This window comes from Monomorium pharaonis, chromosome 1 (genome assembly GCF_013373865.1).
Source record: "Monomorium pharaonis isolate MP-MQ-018 chromosome 1, ASM1337386v2, whole genome shotgun sequence".
Lineage (NCBI taxonomy): Eukaryota > Metazoa > Arthropoda > Insecta > Hymenoptera > Formicidae > Monomorium > Monomorium pharaonis.
The window spans coordinates 38830471-38850453 of NC_050467.1; the positions used below are offsets into that span (position 1 = coordinate 38830471).

The following is a 19983-nucleotide window of genomic DNA, read 5'->3' on the forward strand; positions in this document are numbered from 1 at the left end:
AAGAACGTCTCACTCGAATTCAAACCGAGTAATGTGTAGATGCCTGCACGTAGAGCCTGTTCTAAGCGAAATTGGCATTTTTCTTTTACCATTGACTATGTGGACCCGTACGCTGTTAGGATGAGTGTTATTGGGTGAGCACGTGTAAAGGCCGGAGTCTCTCTCGATCGCCTTCTGAATGAGTAAACGGCTCGAAGTCACGGGTCCCTTTTCCGTTACCAGGCTGATGCCACCCCTTGGCGAGTCGAAGTTAATCGCCTGCAGAAAAAGGATATAAAAAGCACGTCGGGTTACTTGCCTCTGACGTGACCAAGTACGGATGGGGCCACTCTGCGGGAAAGGAAGAAGCAGGAAGTGTCGACGGAACGTGTTCCCTGCAATGACAGAAATCCTTTTTCCTAGGACTTTTTTTCTAGGCGCTATATTCATTTCCTGTGACCTCGCTGTATTCCGACATAAAATATGTGTTTTTATCACGGGATCATGTATATAATTAGGCAAATATTAAAAACACTAATTAAAATTTATGCAATGTTTTGGATTTCATTTCTTCTTTTTAAATTTTAAACGTTTAAATATTCAATTGTTTAAGCAATAAGATTTATATTGATTACAATTAATAGATCTTATTTAAACTTAATACACAATTTAATATCTCTAACAATCAGACTTTTAAAATGTTATTCTTATGAAAATAATCATACATGTATTATGCTTTTTAGATGACTGTTATAATATTAAAATAAAATATTTTTTCCTGAAATTTAATTAATAAATTTTTTAAATAAGCCTAAATAATATATAAGTAAGAATATAATTACAATAATTAAGTAGAAATAGTTGGTTTTAATACTAATGTTTGATACTGTTTTTTCTGTACATTATAAAAACTGAGAGCATAACTATTAAAAAACAAACCACTGCTTTCTTTACATTTTGTTTTTCAAAGAACAATGTAATGTATTACTATAATAATTTTATTTTCAAATTTTATTTATAATTTGATTATAATCACACAGGTGCTAAATTTTGCAATAATTGATAATTAATAACCCAATTGGCTACATAAATTACTGTATATGTTTGTTTTATAAGTTTCATTACAACAGAATTTATTCTACCTGTAAATTAATCATATTTGATGATATTTAATTATCGGCAGAAATTGCGATCACAATTATTCGATTTATGAATGTGTATGCATATGTTGACCAAAGAAAAATTAATAATAATTTCGCTAAAAAGATTTATACAATATCAAAGTTTTGAAATTAATATCAATAATTTAATGTATATCTAAGTAAAGAAAATTTAATTATAAAATAAATTTAAATAAATGGAATTCAATTAATGCTATCGATATCATATTCATTCATTACAATTATTTTCTATATATTCATTCAATAGATACCTAAAGTGATTGCCACAAACAATAGTGATATAAGCATGCGTATTTAACCAATCTAAAACTTTATTACTTATTTGCGTAAGAAGACAGAGACAAATGTCATATTATTATATGTCCGTGACGTGACAAAACAGGACTCAAGACACTTTGTGGGAAATGGAAGAGGCAAAGTGTCGACTGTAGGTGTCTTTCTTGAATGACAGAAAGCATTTCAAGATAAGTTTCACCCGAAACTACAACTTAAAGTGACGCCTATACAACAATTCTGGTTATTTCTGTTGTATGCGTGTTCATAATAAAAATAAGTGCGATCGTGAGATTCTCTTAAATTCAAACGAAATTAACTGTTACAAGAACATTTGCTTGTTTGTTATTAATAATGCGGCCGTCTTTAGATGCACATCTTCCTGAGAAACTCCCAATGTTCCTAAATAAATAATGAACTGTCTCACGATATTGATAGAGAAACTTTGTTACATTTAATTTCATGAAATATTCATATCATCGTGGCATAATGAGAATCGCTGCATTATACCGCGAATAAAGAAGAGTGTTGTAAACACGAATCTTTAATTATAATTTCCGAATCGCTCGAACGGTAATGCATCATCGTCGAGAAAGTATAAGTCGCATGTTTGGCGTATTTTATAAATATTGCACGCTCGAAGGAACAAAAGCACGTTACCAGCGATAATCGATATACGCGCGATTTTTTTTTTTAAGAGCCGCGAGAAACATGAAAAATGTTTCTGTTTGTATCTGCAGTCTGCCCGTAAAATCGGCGCCGGTTATGAAATTCAGATGGATCTCAGTTGAAAGCGCCTTTCATGACTTGATGGCAGAGCGTGGCAGGCGATTTTCAGCAAGCGGTAAGAATCTCATTCGCAAATCGTAAGACCGACTTACCTGGTGGTTGTGGCTCCAAATTATCGTCGACGGTGGTTCGGGCGCGTGTTTCACGTAGCACGTTAAATTTATCGTACTGTCCTTGTTGATGTACAAGTCGGGACCGCCGGCTATTTCCGTCACGGGTTCTGCAATGAGACAGAGAATCCCATATATAATATTTTCAATTTGCATCAATTTTCTTACTTTTAAAATATCCTTCATTTATACTATTTTATCTACATCGCAAACATATGTTAATCGCAAACAAGAACGTATACGGTGCAGTTTTACTTTATCTTTTCTCTTTCGAATTATAACGAAAAACAGTTATAAGGACTTCCCTATAATTTTCATCGTTGAAGATACGAGACTGTTGTCCGTACTCTTCGTTCCGTATTTTTCCGAACGACCGTTCAAACTGTTCAAAGGAGAGTAAAAAGTCAGCCGAAATGAAATGCAATAACCGTGCGCAAGAGGAGTTGCTCGGCATTATACTCACATTATTTCGCGGAAAACAGGTTCGCTCGGAGGAAGTACCGACGAAATCAATTCCGGATGACTGGGAGTTTCCGTTCGAGAGATTCGCTTTGTATGCGATTGAGGAGAAATCATTGAACCACAAGATATACGGATTCTTTTGAAGTGCCCTCACACTCGAACCGGTTAGAGCTGCACGTTATCGATATCTCTGCCCGTCGATATCTCGTGCCGTTAAGAATCCGCTTAATTTTTCGTAAGAGCGATAGCGCACGACACGACGTGTCCAAAAGACTTTTGCCCCATCACATTTTGTGCACGTAATAGGAATCAATGACCGTACAAAAAAATGTACACCAGTCGGGGGAGTATGGCTCTTTTCTCTCCCTCCCGCCCTTCCATTAAATCTTGTTGGTAGAAATACCACCTCGGCGAATCTCAGCGTCCGTGGTACACAAGATCGTTACAGTCCGTCGGCCAGGATTCTCCAAGTTTCTCGGATTCCCATTGGTGGATCTCAATTATCTGACAAACCAGTTTCGAGACTTCCACCATCGTTTGCTGACCGACTTGCGCGAGCGGACGGTCTGTGGCAACAGAGAAAGAGAGAGAGAGAGAGAGAAAGAAAGAGAGAGAGAGAGAGAAAGAGAGAGAGAGAGAGAGAGAGAGAGAGAGAGAGAGAGAGAGAGAGAGAAATATCTTCATTTCCACGCCAGGAATACCAAAAGCGAGCGCGAGTATCGCAACGGCTTATTACTGTTTCATGAGGCTCGAGATCCTTTTGTTGCTCGCATTGCAGACGTTATTCTCACCTCCGAGGCGACGAGTGTCCAACTTTCCGATAGAGTGAAATATGAGCGGATTTAAGCGCGTCGTAAAAATATTCGAGATCTTCCTTTGTCGTCATGGTGACGCGTTATTCCGCATAATAACGTTTTGCAGCAACGCACGTCATTCGACAGTTTACCACGATGCGCACAATTTGTAAGCTTACGGTGCAGGGCATCGTTATGTGAAATCGTTCGTACGACAGCCGTTTCGATATCTTACGCGTTCGCCAGACTGCTTTCTTCCTCTCCGTTCCTCTTTAATACCATTCGTGTTACTTCTGAAGGAGAATTTAGAACAAAACGCTATCGCGTAATTTTTTGATGTTTTCAAAGTTAAATCTATTTCAGTATGGAGATTAGTTTTCTCGTAAAACAAGATCGCCTCTCGTATTCTTTCATTTAAACTAAAATTTGCAAGTTTACTAATGATGATTTCAGAGTGTAATTCTCTTCAGCGCATTGTTCGTGCAGGCCTTGGCAGAATATCATTGAACAAAATTACGGGTCACAGAGAGTGTGTATTCTCTCTCCTCGATTTCGCCGCTTGGAAGTCAGAGAGAGAGAGAGAGAGAGAGAGAACGCGGGCATCGTTAAGATACGATGTTAACGAGAACACGAGGAGTTTGTCGTTAGCTGAAAGTGAGGACGTTTTTGCAACACTAACGATGCCACGCCGAAATTAAGATCTCATGATGTTCCTGGAGTTCCCCATCGACGCGTTGCTCAATTGTACTGCAACTGGGACTTTCATCAGCGGACTCCCGCCCGCTCTGGTCAACCTTCTACGCGACCGAGAGAACTTCATTTCCTTCTCGGAGATCCCTGAACGACTGGACAAATGCTTCTCGCGCGAACATTCCGCGAAGAGAAACACAGGACGTGGTTCGTTTTACGACGTACTGCAGGTATCTCGAGAATTCAACGACGTTCTTCGTGAACGATAGTGCCTATTAAGAGGACGATCAATTATTTCGACAATTCGCGATCGTCCAATTAAACCGGCGCGGTTGGTCCGTCGGAAATTCGTCCGTTGATCTTTGCCAATTTCTTATCGAAAATTTCTGCGCACTGAAGAACTAGGAAACACGAATAATTTTCACCGATATTTAATTTATATATCAACTTTCAAAATTTACAGCAACAAATAATTGAGTATTAATTGCAATAAAAATACAAGTATAACAAATACTTTATAATATTTAATTAATATATATAATATTAATGTTACAATAATTACATTAATTCATGATATAATTATCACATGTTATTTTTATTGAACTTTGTTTGCTAACAAGATGCAAACAATGTGTAGCCAAGCGCAGCATCTGTTTTTGGCGACGTAAATATATTCATAAACCGTTATGCAACAAAATATGATTTATATTCGACACCGAAGGTGCTCTTAAGTTTAAGATCTTTGAGATACATTCGGCACTCCTTTATTTTCTTTCGAATCGTGAGGCGAAATATTCCTGAATTTCAGAGGTGGTCGGAGAATCGAACCGCTGTGCCTTTAACCGAGCCATCGATCCCCTATCTTTGATCGATCACCGCGTTGTGCCGCACCCCTAGGTGGAGGGACGGTGAAATAAATCGAGGGTGGACCGCGCGCGTGGCCCGACCGCGACTTCGTCCGCAATTGAATCACCACTCCGCCGTTGTTGCCCACAAAAAAGTCTAACAAGCATGAAAGATAGTAAATCGACGTAACGCTGCCTCTGCGAAATACGTTCGGGTGGGAAGACGCGGACTTTTCTCCCGAAAGAAAATTGCAGATCGTTTGATTCTACCGTTGCCTTTGTATCATTACTCGATAGCTTGTTACTCTTTGACGTCTGTTAAAAAAACATTCGTGTTGTTCATTTCATGACTTGGAGATCATATGCGACTTGCATACTTTGATTAAAGTAAATAATGTAAGGTATATGATATATCTTAATTCTGTCATTTATTCATTTATATATGATTGCATATCAAATACTTTTTCAACGGTATTACTTTAAACAAATCGCGCGTATCGTTTAGTACACGGACAATGTAATTATCTTCACACCCATTTCCTCCAATATTAATCTTCTCAGGAAGGGGTAGGATGGGAAGGAGACAAAGACAGAAAGAGAGAGAGAGAGAGAGAGAGAGAGAGAGAGAAACGTAAAATAGGATTGCTCCATAAATCACGTCGTTACATCGAGACATTTCAGGAATGTAGTCGCGGCCCATTTTTCGTAATGCCACTCGAGACCGGTGTCCATGCGTTCGTAGTGATCAGGGACATTAACTTGACAGACATACGCAGCTGACGGTATCGGGGATAAGTTAGCGGTGGGACAAGTCCGGCACGGTGGTGCGCAACCGCTGAATGTATTACTGTCCGAGGGGACGTGGAGTGAGAGAGAGAGAGACAGAGAGAGTAGTGAGAGAAAGCGTCGTAGCGGACGATCGTAGTAACACGAACTATGGATACCATACGTTACGCGCCATATCGTCAGGAGCGAGAGTTTACCATTGGGCCCGCCCGCTCGCTCTGTCCCTTCGTGCCCGAAACACGGACATTCCTACGCTGATAATGATCTTCTATTCGCGCCATTGCCGATAGAAATTGATTGCGCCCGAATGCGTCGATCGATGGGGGTCTGCACGGACACCGAGCACACTGTGTCGGATACGTACGCGCGTCACGCGTCTGGGATATATACAGTGTACTTCGGTGCGTGTATACGCACGACATGCGTGCATATCCGACGTCGTGTCATACTGATTGCGCATCACTCGCCAGTACGCCACCGACGGAATGTCGCACGGAGATCGCGGCTGATAGAGGCGTCATTCACGGAAGGGTAGAATGACGATAAGGGAATAATATATCACGGTTCGAACGCGGTGAAGTGAATAATCGCTCGGGAGATTATACGTTCAGTAGCATACTGGATACTGCATTATGTTTCCTTTATGCGTACGTATTATAAAATGATGATATTTTTAATGGAAGGAAATGTAATTCTTACTTTTTTCTCTCGTTTTCTCTTTATTTCGAATCAATGTCGTGAAAAGAATAGACTGTCGAGTATGTTAGCTTTATGCAGATTCCGTGATATCCATGTGTGATACTGCGTCGTATGTTATCGAACCATTCGATACGTACATATAAAGGAGAAGGCAGTATTATGGGTTTTTCCCCATTTATGCATTTTGTACAATAACGTTGTTAATAATCAAAATTATTCTTAGATTCAAAATTGTAAATTATCTTAAGGTGTTATTTATAAAAATATGATGACAGTACATAATGGATTGAAAAAAAACAAGGTTGATAATATGACTCCTTTAATAAAATAGATTAAAAAGATTTTTAACACAATTTCGTTATAAAATTATATATTTATTTAAAATAAAGAGAAAATATTACAGAATATATGCAAATGTATGTACACATAAACCTTTCCACATATAAATTACAGTACTGAAAATCTATAATACATGTAAACTATAGATTAGCAGTAGTAAAACTACATTTTTATCAATTTTACAATTTATAGAACTACTTCGATATGAAACTTTCGGAAAAGAAGTCATATTAGGTCTTGAGTCGATACGCTTAATTAAAATGCATAATTAAAAGGCTATATTAACAAAGTTAACATTGTTTAACTTTGCATAACAAAATGTGTATAGTAAAAAAAATTCAAATAACAAAGAAAAACACTTAAGTGTACACACATTCATGTGATAATATGTTTAAGTTTAAAAAATGAAAAAATATGTGTAATTAAAGGTTAAAATGTACTTTGAGAAGTTTCGAAAGTAAAAAGGCCTTGTAACAAATGTCTATTATTGTATATTGGCATATTAACGCCACTACTAACAATGGCAAACTACTAAGCAAATTCCATAAGTAATTACTATAAGAAATCGTTAATAATAAAGATAACAAGAGTTGATAATACCTATACGGTCCACAATATTACCTTCTCTTCTATTACACGGGAAGCGTGTATCATTATTCGATGTTCGTAATGGTCGACGTCGATGTCTCGGTTGTTATCCTAAACACGTACATATTTTACGGATTAATGTCTTATCGGCGATGAGATGGCTCGGCACTTCCGCCTTAGCCGTTGGATACTAACGCGATCAGAACGCGTTCTCGAGCATGAACCAGGATGCCCACCTGCATTACGATACTCCTCATGGCAAGCGATTCCGCCACGCCCATAAGGGAACTACGGCTGAACTACCGAACAAGAGCCATTTACACAAAAGGCGACGGTAATGGCGAGATTCTTAGCTAGAGTACCTACCCCAAGTTTCGGCCCCCGGAGAAAAGCTGCTCGAGTATCTATACCCTAATAATGCGTTGTTACTGGCACTTACTTAAGCGTACTTGCGACCATTAGGAATTCTAATTACTTTCGTAGCTGCCAATTCGACTCGAGAACGATCGTGTTATCTCGTGGCGAGAATGGAGCAATTCTAGTAGATCATTGCGCACTTTGAGAAAAAGCGAATCGTTTGAGAATGAGCTTTACAGTTAATTTTCGTCCAATAAGGAATTATACTCGTTTCAAAGTCGCTAAGAAAGTTTACGATTTGCTTTACCATTACTGATGCTAATATGATTTTTGTTAAGATGAAATTAAAATTTAATAATCTTATTTTTGTATTTAGTGTAACAACTCGATTTTATGAAGTGAAACTTCTATTGGATATACATATTCCCCGATTAGAGACATGTGACTTCAGGAATCGCATTTGTGCGGCGCGGCGTAGCGTTCATAAACGAGTCTTTTTGTGAACGTCTTTATCGGCAATTTACTCGAGCAAAACCAAACGAGCAATGGAACTGATCGAGCGAAATATTTCGCGGTACCGCGTCCCCTTCAACCGCGAAAACAATCCCGACGGAAATGTTCGATAAAAGCTAGCGGTTATTTTGAAACCGCGATCGGCTAACAAACCCGGGAAGCGTTACTCCCCACTGCGTGCCGGTTTTATCGTCCGCGATAATCCTGCAAAATAGCATTTTCCAGGCCACGGGCGGACCCCGGCAATCCGCACGCGGCTTACAATGGTGTGTCCGGCACGGCCGGCCGAGCATTACTTTCCTCAAATTCTCAATATGACATCCTTTATTTCAGCTAAACCGACCGGAAGGAGCTTGGCCACCGGCCAGGATCGGAAATCATTCGGCGCCATATTGAGCTAACGAAACTTTATTCCGGCCGTACGGCACCATCTCCATCCGCAACTGTTAATCCTGCTCTATTTTCTAGGAAACGTCTACCCGTCGTACGAGCAACGATGAGAGGATTATCGAAACTGGATTAAGCACTGCTTTCCTAAAATCATCTCGATTATACGCGTAAAAATAACCGACATGATCGATTAAAAGATCATTATTTAGTATGAAATTTATTTTATCGATTTTCAAGAAACTATAATCAAAATTAATTTAACTAAGATAAGTAAATTAATTTTTTTTTAATTTTTAAACGTTTGAATAAATATTTCTATATTTCAATATAATTTTTTTAAATCTAATTATTATTATTAAAAATTATTTATTTTAATATAATGAAAATTAATTAAATTGTCGTGTTAAATTTAGGAGCATTAAATAAAATTCTTCTTCGATAAAGAAATGACCCAGGACTTTTCACAGTAAAATGAGAAAGATATCAAAACGAAAAATATTGTTATTGAAGTACTTATAAAGATTATGTTACTGTTAACGCAATAGAAGTGTTATGAGTATGTACTATAACTCGGTGCCCGGCTCTCTCCTTTAACACATACACACCGCTACCAAATAGTTTTCGGGTGATAATAAATTTCCGTCCCCGGGATATTCGAAATAGTTCAACTCCGTTATTACGAAAGGATGAATTTCTCTCCGCACAGGATGTGATTTACGGTTTATAGATTGATTCGTCCACGCCTATTTTATTATCATATAATTTAAAGATTTTTGAGAAATTCATATTGTCGAGGATGTATCGCTTTATTATAATCATACGGCAAATATATTTAAATATACATATAAATTTTAGATAAAAAAATTAATGTATATTCCAAGTATATTATTCTAACAATAAGTATATTTTTTAATGCCAAGTTTTTCATTTACAATATGATTGGCTATATTTTGCAGAGATAACTGGCTCTAAGAAATACATAAGAGTTGATCTTTTATTAAATCCAAAATAATCGATTCAACGATATTAATAATTGATAATAATGACTACGTTTACACGTCAGTCTTAAGCGAGCCAATCGCAGACGGTCTTCAGAAAAGTAGAAGAGTGCGATTGGTTTGCTTACGAACTACGATAGTCATTAAACCCGATTAAGGCTGACGTGTAAACGTAGTTATTATCGATTATCGACATGAATCGAATTCAATCAGAGAGGAGTCTGAGAGGTCTCAACGAGAAAGAATAAGAATAAGTGAGAAGGCAATAAGAACAAGCGAGATAATAATAGCTGCGTTCAGCGAAGAATGTAGCGGTGAAACTGTTGTAAAATTCTCCAATACGATTGGTTTTTGCCCTTAGTTCCTGTTGAACCTAAATGTATAAACCAATCGTATAAAAGAATTTTACAACAGTTCCACTGCTGTATTCTCCACTGAACGTAGCCCATAAGAACCTGATATCATAAATTGAGAACTTGAACATTGCTATGTAATTCATGTCCACTTTGTCAGAGGACGTATCGCATTCAAGGATCACTAGAGATACTGTAACTAGAAACTGGCTACGAGATAATTTCATCAGAAGAAGAAGCGAGAAAGAAAGATGTACATGACTTTTTTCTCATTCACTTTCTTTTCTATCTTTTTCTTATCTTCTTCGCTATCTTTTCTCCATTCGAGAATAGTTGAAAAATGGCGGACCAATCCAAAGCTTTTTCGTGACCAGTCTCTGATTACAATGTCTCTAGAAGATCACCTAAAAGCCGACCATAACTCTGTTCCAAAATTCACTGTCAGTACCAAAAATCTGTAGTATACATAACGTAAACTATAGATTTTTAGTACTGGCAATGAATTTTGGAACGCAACCCGTGACACCATAGTTGCAATTTTCGGATTTTTGCCACATAACCGCTGTGGAGAGAATTAAGAACTAAAGACAAGTACCAATCATATTAAAGAATTAATGAGTGCTTAGTATATGATTGGTTCTTGCCCTTAGTTCTGCCACGGCTATGTGAAAGATTTGGTTGATTGTTGCGCCGCGTGGCAGGTGTACTGCAGTGCGCAAGAGAAATAATTTGATCAACTAACTAAACTTGGTTCAGCAAGAGATGCCACTCGGAGTAGACGAGTTTTCGTCCGGTTCACGCAGGGGCAACTCCCACCACACTGTCTTACTACTTGCGCTGATTGCCAGTGCTAGCAACAAATAACGCAGGGTCACCGGATTATTTGGCATGTTGATAATTAAATACCATCGAACGGCTGAGTTTCATATTACGAGTACATTTTTATTCTAATACTTAATTAAATTAACGATGGCAGAAGCCTGGAATTAATGATATAATATTAATAAATAGTATAAATAAAATAATATTAATGAATTGACAGTGCTGCAGTAAGATAATAATCGTGTGCCCGAGAGCGCCATATATACGGTATCAAGTAAGACGGTACGCCCCCTCCCCACTCTGATCTTTTTATCCGCCTTTATGCGCACTCCGAGCGGCATGTTTCTTGCTGAATCAAAAGTCCAGTATGGCTGCTCACTTCCTTCTCTACGCCAGTTGAGTCTCCTTTCTTTAGTATCTTCTTATAAATATCTTAAGAAAAATTAGAACGACTCAATCATCCAGTGACTATTATTAAATAAGGAAAGCAGACATGTAAAGTGTGCAAAGAGAAAAGACTAATCAGCTGCAATGGGTAAGCTTAAAGTTCTTGTTCTTTCTGATTTTTCCTAATTTTTAGAATGTAATTCAAATTATATATATATATATATATATATATATATATATATATATATATATATTGCTACCTAGCAGTTGTAGAACAATTAATTATTCAAAATTGAATCGTTCGCGTTTAATGCATGATATTTAATAAAAATCATAGATTACATTTTGTAAGTCTTCCCTTTTTTCCTCTTAATATATTTATATAATATATATAATGACAAGAAATGATAAAAATACAAATCTATCTCCCTTCGACTGTATTATCGAAAACTAATGTAAGGCAACAAAAATCAAATATAAAAACATGAAAGTTAGTTGCATGTGCCTTATGCACGATTCATATTTTATAAAAATCATATACATATGAAGACAGAAATATCTCCTCATGCCAAGTTTAGGATTTTAGTTTAAATTAAAAGTAACAGTAATACGCGTTACTTTTTAAAATTAGTAAAAATTATCGAATAACCATAACAAATTACTTTTTTCAAAAAGTAACGATAACAGTAATATATTAATTTTATGAAATAATATTTCGAATACTGTTAATTTATATTCATAATTTTTAGGTATTAGAGGAATATTGTTACAACTATATAATAAAAACAGATTCAAATGGAAAATAGAATTTTCATTAAAGGTGAGTACAAATACAAAAAACGTTTTTGTAATTAAAGCAGTCGAATTGTACGTATTTCTCTAATTAAAATCTGATTATTTATTTTCAGAATGATCTGATTCATTAAATACTGGAAACAAGACTAAATAATGTTTCCTGGAAATTGATTCTTATTTACATATATAAACATATGTAACGATTGAAGAAGCTCCCTGTTTCACTCCGCTGTTGTTAAAAGCTGCCATTATCGACAACCTCAACTGTGGCCTCTAAAGACCCTGGAAGTGAACATCGTGAGAACTTACGAGAACTTAGCTCAGCGATTGAATCTAACTGTCTGATGAAGACAAAATCCGAGTCAACAAAATTGACTTCGAGAAACAAGCTAATCCATAATTATGTTATGTAATGATGAGAAAAAATGCAGATGTAAAGAAAGTCAATAAAGTGAGAGTAGACTAGATGCATTCGGTGTGAGGAATTACTAGCTACGGACGACCGAATCACCAGCAGTCAACTTTTAATTAGTTTCGAACTTGTAAATCGGAAAAAAAGAGCGATATTCAGACGGTCGGCGACACGAATGCCGATACCGCGATGCGCAAGCAATTAAATCACAGCCAATTCTTCCCCGATTCCGCGTCCACCTTTATTTTGCAATCACACACGTTGTCACCGTTGTCGATTCGACTTTTCGAAAGTGGGATGTGAGCCGCGGGCTAGGCGATTTATTAGTAATACGCGACACGAAACCGTCATCGTGACAAATTAACGAGGCGCCGCTGAAAATGCGAAACCTTTAATTTCAATGACTATAGGCCGGCCCGCACTCTCGGCGAGCTCGTGCTGAGGGGCGTGTAATTACAAAGTACAGGCCGACAGGATCATCGTGATAACAATACTTGAACCTCTCGGCTCTTACCATGCATGGCATTGTAATTACGGCCCACTGTTTAAGTGCACCGTGCTATTTTTGCGGGAGCGAAATACGACCGACATCGTGTGTTCGATGTGTGCGCGATACGAACCCGGCGGCTCATAACGATTCTTTTAACCCCGTGAAACTACCAGTGAATATTTTATAACGTTACACAGGATAGGAAGGAGAATATTTTTCACTGCGCATTAATTACCGCTTAAACATGCATTAACGCGACAAGCTGCCGCTTATTTGAAATTCTAGCCGGAACAAAATATTTATTGACGTTAATCACGCTCTAACGCGGGTTTAATCGATAATGAAACGGAACTATGACGTTTTGCATTATAACGTCCTTTTCTGCAACGTATATACGTATTTAACTATGCCCGTATTCCATCGCAAAATTCGCGCCTGGCAACCTGTCAAGCCCCTTATTAATATTTATGAGAAAGTATAGCGAAATCGCGGCTTCCAGCAAAACGCTAAAGCGCTTTCAATCGCGCCGCATGGAGTGTCCGCGTGCGGAGCACGGCGTCCAGGATTAAAGCGTTAAAGCTTGACACCGGTGGAAGTGACGTAAACCGCAAAAATTCAATAAACATGACTTTACCGTCGTGACGAAAATTGCGTTAAGCGCGGCAAATCGATGCGCCCGCGTCCCGAACGGCGAAATTGAGATAAATCGTACGCGCACCCTGCGGTAATCCGAACGAAGACAATATTCCGAGCGAAATTTATATCTCTTACCGGGGGCTAAACCGCGAGAACGCTGAAACAAACAAACTAGCGGGAACGAGCACAAGGCTGACAGCTGCACTCTTACAGAATTTCATCACGAAATATATATTCCGTCTTACCTCAATTAACATACGTAATAACGCTAATTATATTTCATTATGTAAAACTAATTAAGAAGCGACAACGTCAATCTAGAGATTTAACTAAATACTATATTTTCAAGTTGCATTAGCGTCTGTGCATTACTCAACGCTATTAAATTTTGAAAGCGTCTTCAGTCCGAAATTTCAAGGTACATATCTCAAACTATAGACAGTTTGATTCCGCGATACGCTTCGCGATTGCCATTCGTTCTCCGTGTAATATCCGAATATAGATAGATCTCTGTTAGGATTATCTTGATCCAGTTTTCCCTAGGAACCATCCTCGTGTATTTCACTTCCTAATCCTGTCGTATGATTTGCACAAGGTTCCACCTTGGGCCTGTGTGCACGAAGGATTTCTAACAGTAGTTTGACCCCACGGCGAGCGACCTACGAATACCGTCCGAACGTACCAAAACTCTGACAAATTGAATACACTACGTCACGGGCAAGGCACTGGCTATATTTGCATTGCCGACCGGCGTGGACGGCATTAATTCGCTAGTAGATAGTAGCGGAACAAAGTTCCTCAGACGCGCGTAAACTAAACCGAGTGCTCGCTTATCAAATTGAATACTCGACAAGATATTACCTACGAACGCTCGTTTATGCCCGGATAAACTGTCCGAATTCGTTGCTAGGTTGCAATACGAATAGATGGATTTTACACGGTTCCCAATGCGGTGGCCATCATCTTTTTTTCACTAATGAGTTTTCTTCATTCTAGACGCACGTACCGCTCGCGCTCCGCCAGAAATATGAACACGTGATGCGGCACGGCGCGAGGATAACCGCGTTTACTTCTGTACCGAGTTTCACGCGACACAGCGCTTTATGATAATCTTGGTAATCGCGCCTGTTAATGGACGTGGCGGATAAATTTTCGTTTAATGGATTCGCGGGTGCCTCTTTAATTTTCAAAGGATCCACGCGCACTCACGCCGCAATTTCTAGCACTTAGCTCGCGATAAATGCACGAACGCTCGATGGTCTTTTGCCGTTCGAGAACCCCCCGAAGTGGCTGGTACGACGGGAACTTAGTAAAGAAATATACCCGATTATTACTGCGCGTTACAGTTATTAATACCGCTTGCTGGAATTACGACGATAATGAGTTTAATACGCTTAATTTTTCATCACGCGAACGTAGCGAGCATACTCGCGAAATTTCGCGTAACGAAGTTACGCGTATCGCTATCTTTGATTAATTTGGGCACTGTACATTTGTTACGCTTAATGCATTTTATTTTTTTCATAAATTTTATAACGCAATAAGTATAATATTATGTTCTTATCGGTTGGCTTATTACAGAAGAGTATAATAAATCTTTTATGAAAATATAAAAATTCAGTTTAAAATCGTATATAATTAATATAAATTGATCAGTATTACATTTTTTATTTATTTTTCATATTTTTTGTCATTAAATGGTGCTTACATTAAGTAAAAATGAAAAATATTGCATTCAGCAATTCTCCGCTATACATGTGTATTCAATGATATGGTAATATCATAATATTTTCTTCCTATTTTTACGAAGTTATCGCATCGCGATAATGCGCAGTTTCGGCCGAAAGGACATTAGTTTGGGCATCCGTGCGAAAACTAATTAGTGAACGCTAATTAGCTGCCTAATGTCCCGGCTAGCTGGACTACTCGGTAATGGTTAAGGAACTTCCGCACGCTGGAGGTAACGTAAATTCGTTATGCTGCATGTGCACAGTTTAACTTTCCACGCACGTTTGCGACAAACGAAAACTACGAACTGCTCGCCCGTCTCGCGATGCCGCCCTTTGCTTCACTTCCGCCGACTTCTTTCGAGATTCCTTTTTCTTTTACTACCGCTAACGTCAATGAGAAACGACTTGACCGAGTACGTGACGGCCGCGAAATTGATTCACGGGTGAAAAGGCTATATTGCTTTACCGGCGCCGAGGGGGAGGAAGGACAACGTCGAAACTTGGATAACAGTCGAAATCGGGAACGACGTCCGATATATCGTTCGCGGAGAATTGTTTCATGAAGTTTTCGAAATTCGCTATTGTGAGAATTTTGTGGAGTATCTTCTCTCAATGTTATTTCGTTCCCAATTGATTCCGTCTCGTGTTTCTTCTCACGTAACTTTGTTTATTTCTTTGAATTTAGTTTTATTTGAAGAATTATGTGAATTAAAAAACACGTGGTATATTGTGAGTTGAACTCGCTGCAAGAAACAGTATTTTAATTAATTTCAGACTCTCTGCGACGAGGAAAAAATTAAAGGCAAGACTTTACGACGCGATGAGTGCTGACTTTTGTAGAAATGGCTGTGTAGGAAAAATAACTCGTGTAAAATAAAAATTAAATCGCGAAAGTTTACGAGGGGATGCAGGGACTTTATTCTATAAATGATCGACCGTAATTCGCTAATGATAATTCGCTTGTTATCCAGTTAAAACTCTAATCGTACGAGATTGCCGATCGATTAAGAGCGATTGCGAAACGCTCGCCGATGCGAAAGAGGATGGAAACGAACGCGTTATTGGCCTAGATGTGTCGATGGTAGACAAACATCGTGGTTTTCGAAGCAAATGAATCATTCGTCTGTCAGCGGCATTTGCCGTAAGTTGACGGCCATTCAATCGAGATAACGAAAGCAAATTGCGAACAATGCGATACTCATTCTCCTCTTTCGTGAAATGAACATCGTGATCCATTTGAACCAATACTTGACAACGGCTTAACGAGAGCTACCCCGTATCCAGATGTAAATAACTCATTTATCGACGATCTGACGAATGAGTTAAACTGTTTTAACGAGAGCACCGTCTCCGGTGGTACTTCGTGTCGGAGTCTGTATTTGGTTATCAAACGCTGGCGGAAAAAAAGGGAAAGAAGGAGAGAGAAGCAAATGAAAAGATAAAACTTTGTCTTTTATTGCTCTTCTAGACGGCAATGAAATGAAGTGGAAGATAGAGAAGAAGATAAAGAGGAACGGTGAAAGAACCCGAGATAAAAAGCATATATTGTGAAAAAGATGGCCAGCAACAAAAACAACTTTTCAATCATAACATCAGCACGATGCACGCATACGTAACGAGTCTTTTTCTGTCTCTATACAAGCAAATGACAGAGCTTTTTCAGCGTGCCGCGATCGTCACACGAGCGATAAGAGAAATGACGAGAACAAGTTGGGTGGTTAAAAAAATCATCAAAGTAGGTGGTTAAAAAAATTATAACTGTCGTTTGCTCCTCGCATAATTAAGGAGATTCAAGTTAAAAATCGGAGAGCGACATTGAGAGGAACTAGTATTACCAATTGAAAAAGTAGTGTGTTGTTTCAATGTCGGTTCTTTAAATGTCGGTTTTCAATCTACCTTTAAAAACAAGTTTAAAGCGAATAACATTTTTTTAATCAAATAAAATATTTTCTTGTATTTTTTTAATAGTAAAGTAATAACGATTTTTGTAATAACGAAAGAATAATATCCAAACTGGCGGATTTAAATTCGCAAGACCACGATTTTATTGTTTCACAGGGAAAATAATAGTCACGCTTTCAACTACGTAATATTGATTTAAGCACTGCTATGGAATTTCCTTGAATTTTCCGTGAGGCACTTGCAAATTTCAACGATCTTTACACGTCGCTTCTCACGGTAAACGTCGAACCATTTAAAAATTGACTCAAACAATGTAAGCTCTCGGTAGCATCAATCGCGACAGCGGGAAGCAGCGACGCAGTCCGGAAACGAAGAGGGAAAGAAGGACGAAGAAGCTCTTAAAGGAAGTGAATGTGAAAGAAGCGAAAATGGAGGCGAGATCGTTTTCTTTTCAGACAGTCGACGAGGATCGCGGTGGAAGGCGAAACGAAAGGGCGCAACACGGGGAAGGAATCTTTTGCTCCTGAGAAGGCTCAATTTGTCGCCACAATTTCACGGGCATCGCGTGCCAAGAATGCCGTTGAAAGGTCGACTATTGTTTTTCGATCCGCTTCGCGTCGTCTCGTTCGGCGTCTTTATTAAATGGACGAAGATTGAGAGGGAGCTCCACCGTCACGTCAATTGCTCGGACGTAATTTATCCCCCGCTCCGGATTATCCTGTCTGCTATATGTATTACATGCCTATTCTGCACCTAACACCTATACATTCACGAGAACAAGCGAGCGAGAACAAGTGTGGGTAATTGGTCATTCACTTCTGCCTATTCTAAAATTATCATCAGGTAGCTTTCTATTGAAACTAATGAAAGGGACGGCGAAAATTGCAGGATCGACACTCTGCCGGAAGAAGGAACTCAAGAATTTCCCTTTTACCTGACAGAAATAAGGAGAGATTTTACAGAATGCATTTATTCTTCCCGGATTTTAAGTCAGTATTGCTATTAAAACAGAAATATTTGTTTAATTTTTAATTTCTGTAATATTGTTAATTTGTAATTCTGTAATATTAAATCATAAAATATCATCCAAGAGAAAAAGTAGGAACATACTTCAAAAGAAATTGAGAAACGTATGAAATTTGAAACAGAAAAAATGACAGACCAGAACTTGAGGAAAGCAAAAGAAAAAAAAAACTGAAAGTAGAACTGGAAAAATGGGACATTGAGATGGATGGTTTAGAAACAAGAGAGAAGATTGGCAGAGAGGCTGTCGATTTTTTCTTGGGTCCTTCTTTTCTCGGAGAAGACTTTATTAACTACGCGTTAATTTACCAGGCTCGTAATTCATGTTCACGCTCGTCCCTTTCTAATAACGTTATCTCTCGGAGACCAATTACGTTAAGCTTTCTCTAACTCAGGATTCGGTGTGGCGAAGAAGAGATACTCGGTTAATCAAAAATTTCGGAAGATTTGCTTGTATTATCAAGAAGATGTCAAAAAAAATATGCAATGTTTTTATGGTTTGTTCGTGCGAATGTTGATCGTTTCTTTTTTAGCTCGAATCAAAAGTGAGTACATTTCTCAATTTATTACTTTATATACAAATCATTTCTTAATCAAAAAATTTAAAATACTTTGTATTTCTAAATTTTCGAAATAAAGATTTAAAAACTTAAAAAATTACGTCATGTAGTTACTTTTTTGATTTGTATTGTACTGATTTAATAAAAAATATTTCTCTCAAAATACGTATTTTTATTGAACGTACATTCATTCTCCTGCAAACTGTGGAAATTTCGCCTTTCTTGTATGTCACGCACGCGCGAGTACGATTTCTTGATCTTAGAGACTTGTAGACAATGTCCAATGTTCACATTCGTTTGCTATACGCGTCGTTAATAATATTTCTCGTAAAGTAACTTTCTTACATTGACTTATGGATTCTTTCGATCGTCTGGTGATTCCCACGAGGCCTACTAGCTTGTAACTTTCTTAAAGGTTTTCTTTACTCCTATAATACTTAATACTTAAAATGACCAACGATAGGGTCTTTTCCTTTTTTAAGAGAAAAGTTACGAAAATACACGATTATTCACGTTTTTCTCCGATTTTTTCTAACTTACACTTTAAATTATTCAAACGTGCACAGTTTGATCTTGAAAACTTGTAGTTATTGTAATTTATTCGACAAATCATGATAAATCTTATTAAGGCTATGTATAAAACTAAATGTAGATTTCAGATTAAATCACGACTATTCGCGGTTAAATCTAAATCTTTATCGATGTAAAGTAATAATTTCATTTCCTCTGTTCTAGTTTTTTTGGTCTAAAAAAAGACGTTTCTAATCAAATTTTTCGAGTTACTTTAAAGAAATGTTAGTTTAATAATAGAATATGGATATTAATTGCAAATTATTTAAAGCAAATTAAATCAAATTTTCTTTACAAATTAAGAAAAAAATTTTAGATTAACTAATAATATTCTTCTCATTATCTTAAGATCTTTTTTATTGTGCATGGAATTGTTTGATAATTAATATTCAATAATAATCATTTATTACGAGAAATATTTGACACAATTAGCAATTTTATATAAACGAAACATTTAAAATTTATTCTGACAATAAATGAATCGCCATATTCATCAGAATAGAATGGATA

At 37.6% G+C, this 19983-nt stretch overlaps 2 protein-coding genes and 1 long non-coding RNA gene across 14 annotated transcripts in view; 1 reads left to right on the top strand and 2 right to left on the bottom strand.

The window, feature by feature from the left end:
* LOC105837738 (A disintegrin and metalloproteinase with thrombospondin motifs 7) overlaps nucleotides 1–2427 on the bottom strand; it is a 118314-nt gene extending 115887 nt beyond the window's left edge. Inside the window, exon 1 of the mRNA XM_036285840.1 lies at nucleotides 2315–2427. The gene's annotated coding sequence lies outside the window, so the exon portion shown is untranslated. The remainder of the gene's footprint in view (nucleotides 1–2314) is intronic.
* Nucleotides 1–19983, bottom strand: part of LOC105837737 (zwei Ig domain protein zig-8) — a 60373-nt gene that overhangs the window by 3508 nt on the left and 36882 nt on the right. For all 12 annotated transcript variants that reach the window (XM_028191706.2, XM_036285900.1, XM_028191702.2 and 9 more), the window contains 2 exons: nucleotides 2315–2442; nucleotides 90–258 (listed from right to left, as the gene is read on the bottom strand). In XM_028191706.2, the coding sequence (XP_028047507.2) occupies nucleotides 90–258; nucleotides 2315–2442 (297 nt within the window). The remainder of the gene's footprint in view (nucleotides 1–89; nucleotides 259–2314; nucleotides 2443–19983) is intronic.
* Nucleotides 11334–12618, top strand: LOC118645233. Its single transcript, XR_004963008.1, has 2 exons — nucleotides 11334–11503; nucleotides 12105–12618. It is a non-coding gene; the product is annotated as an uncharacterized LOC118645233 (long non-coding RNA).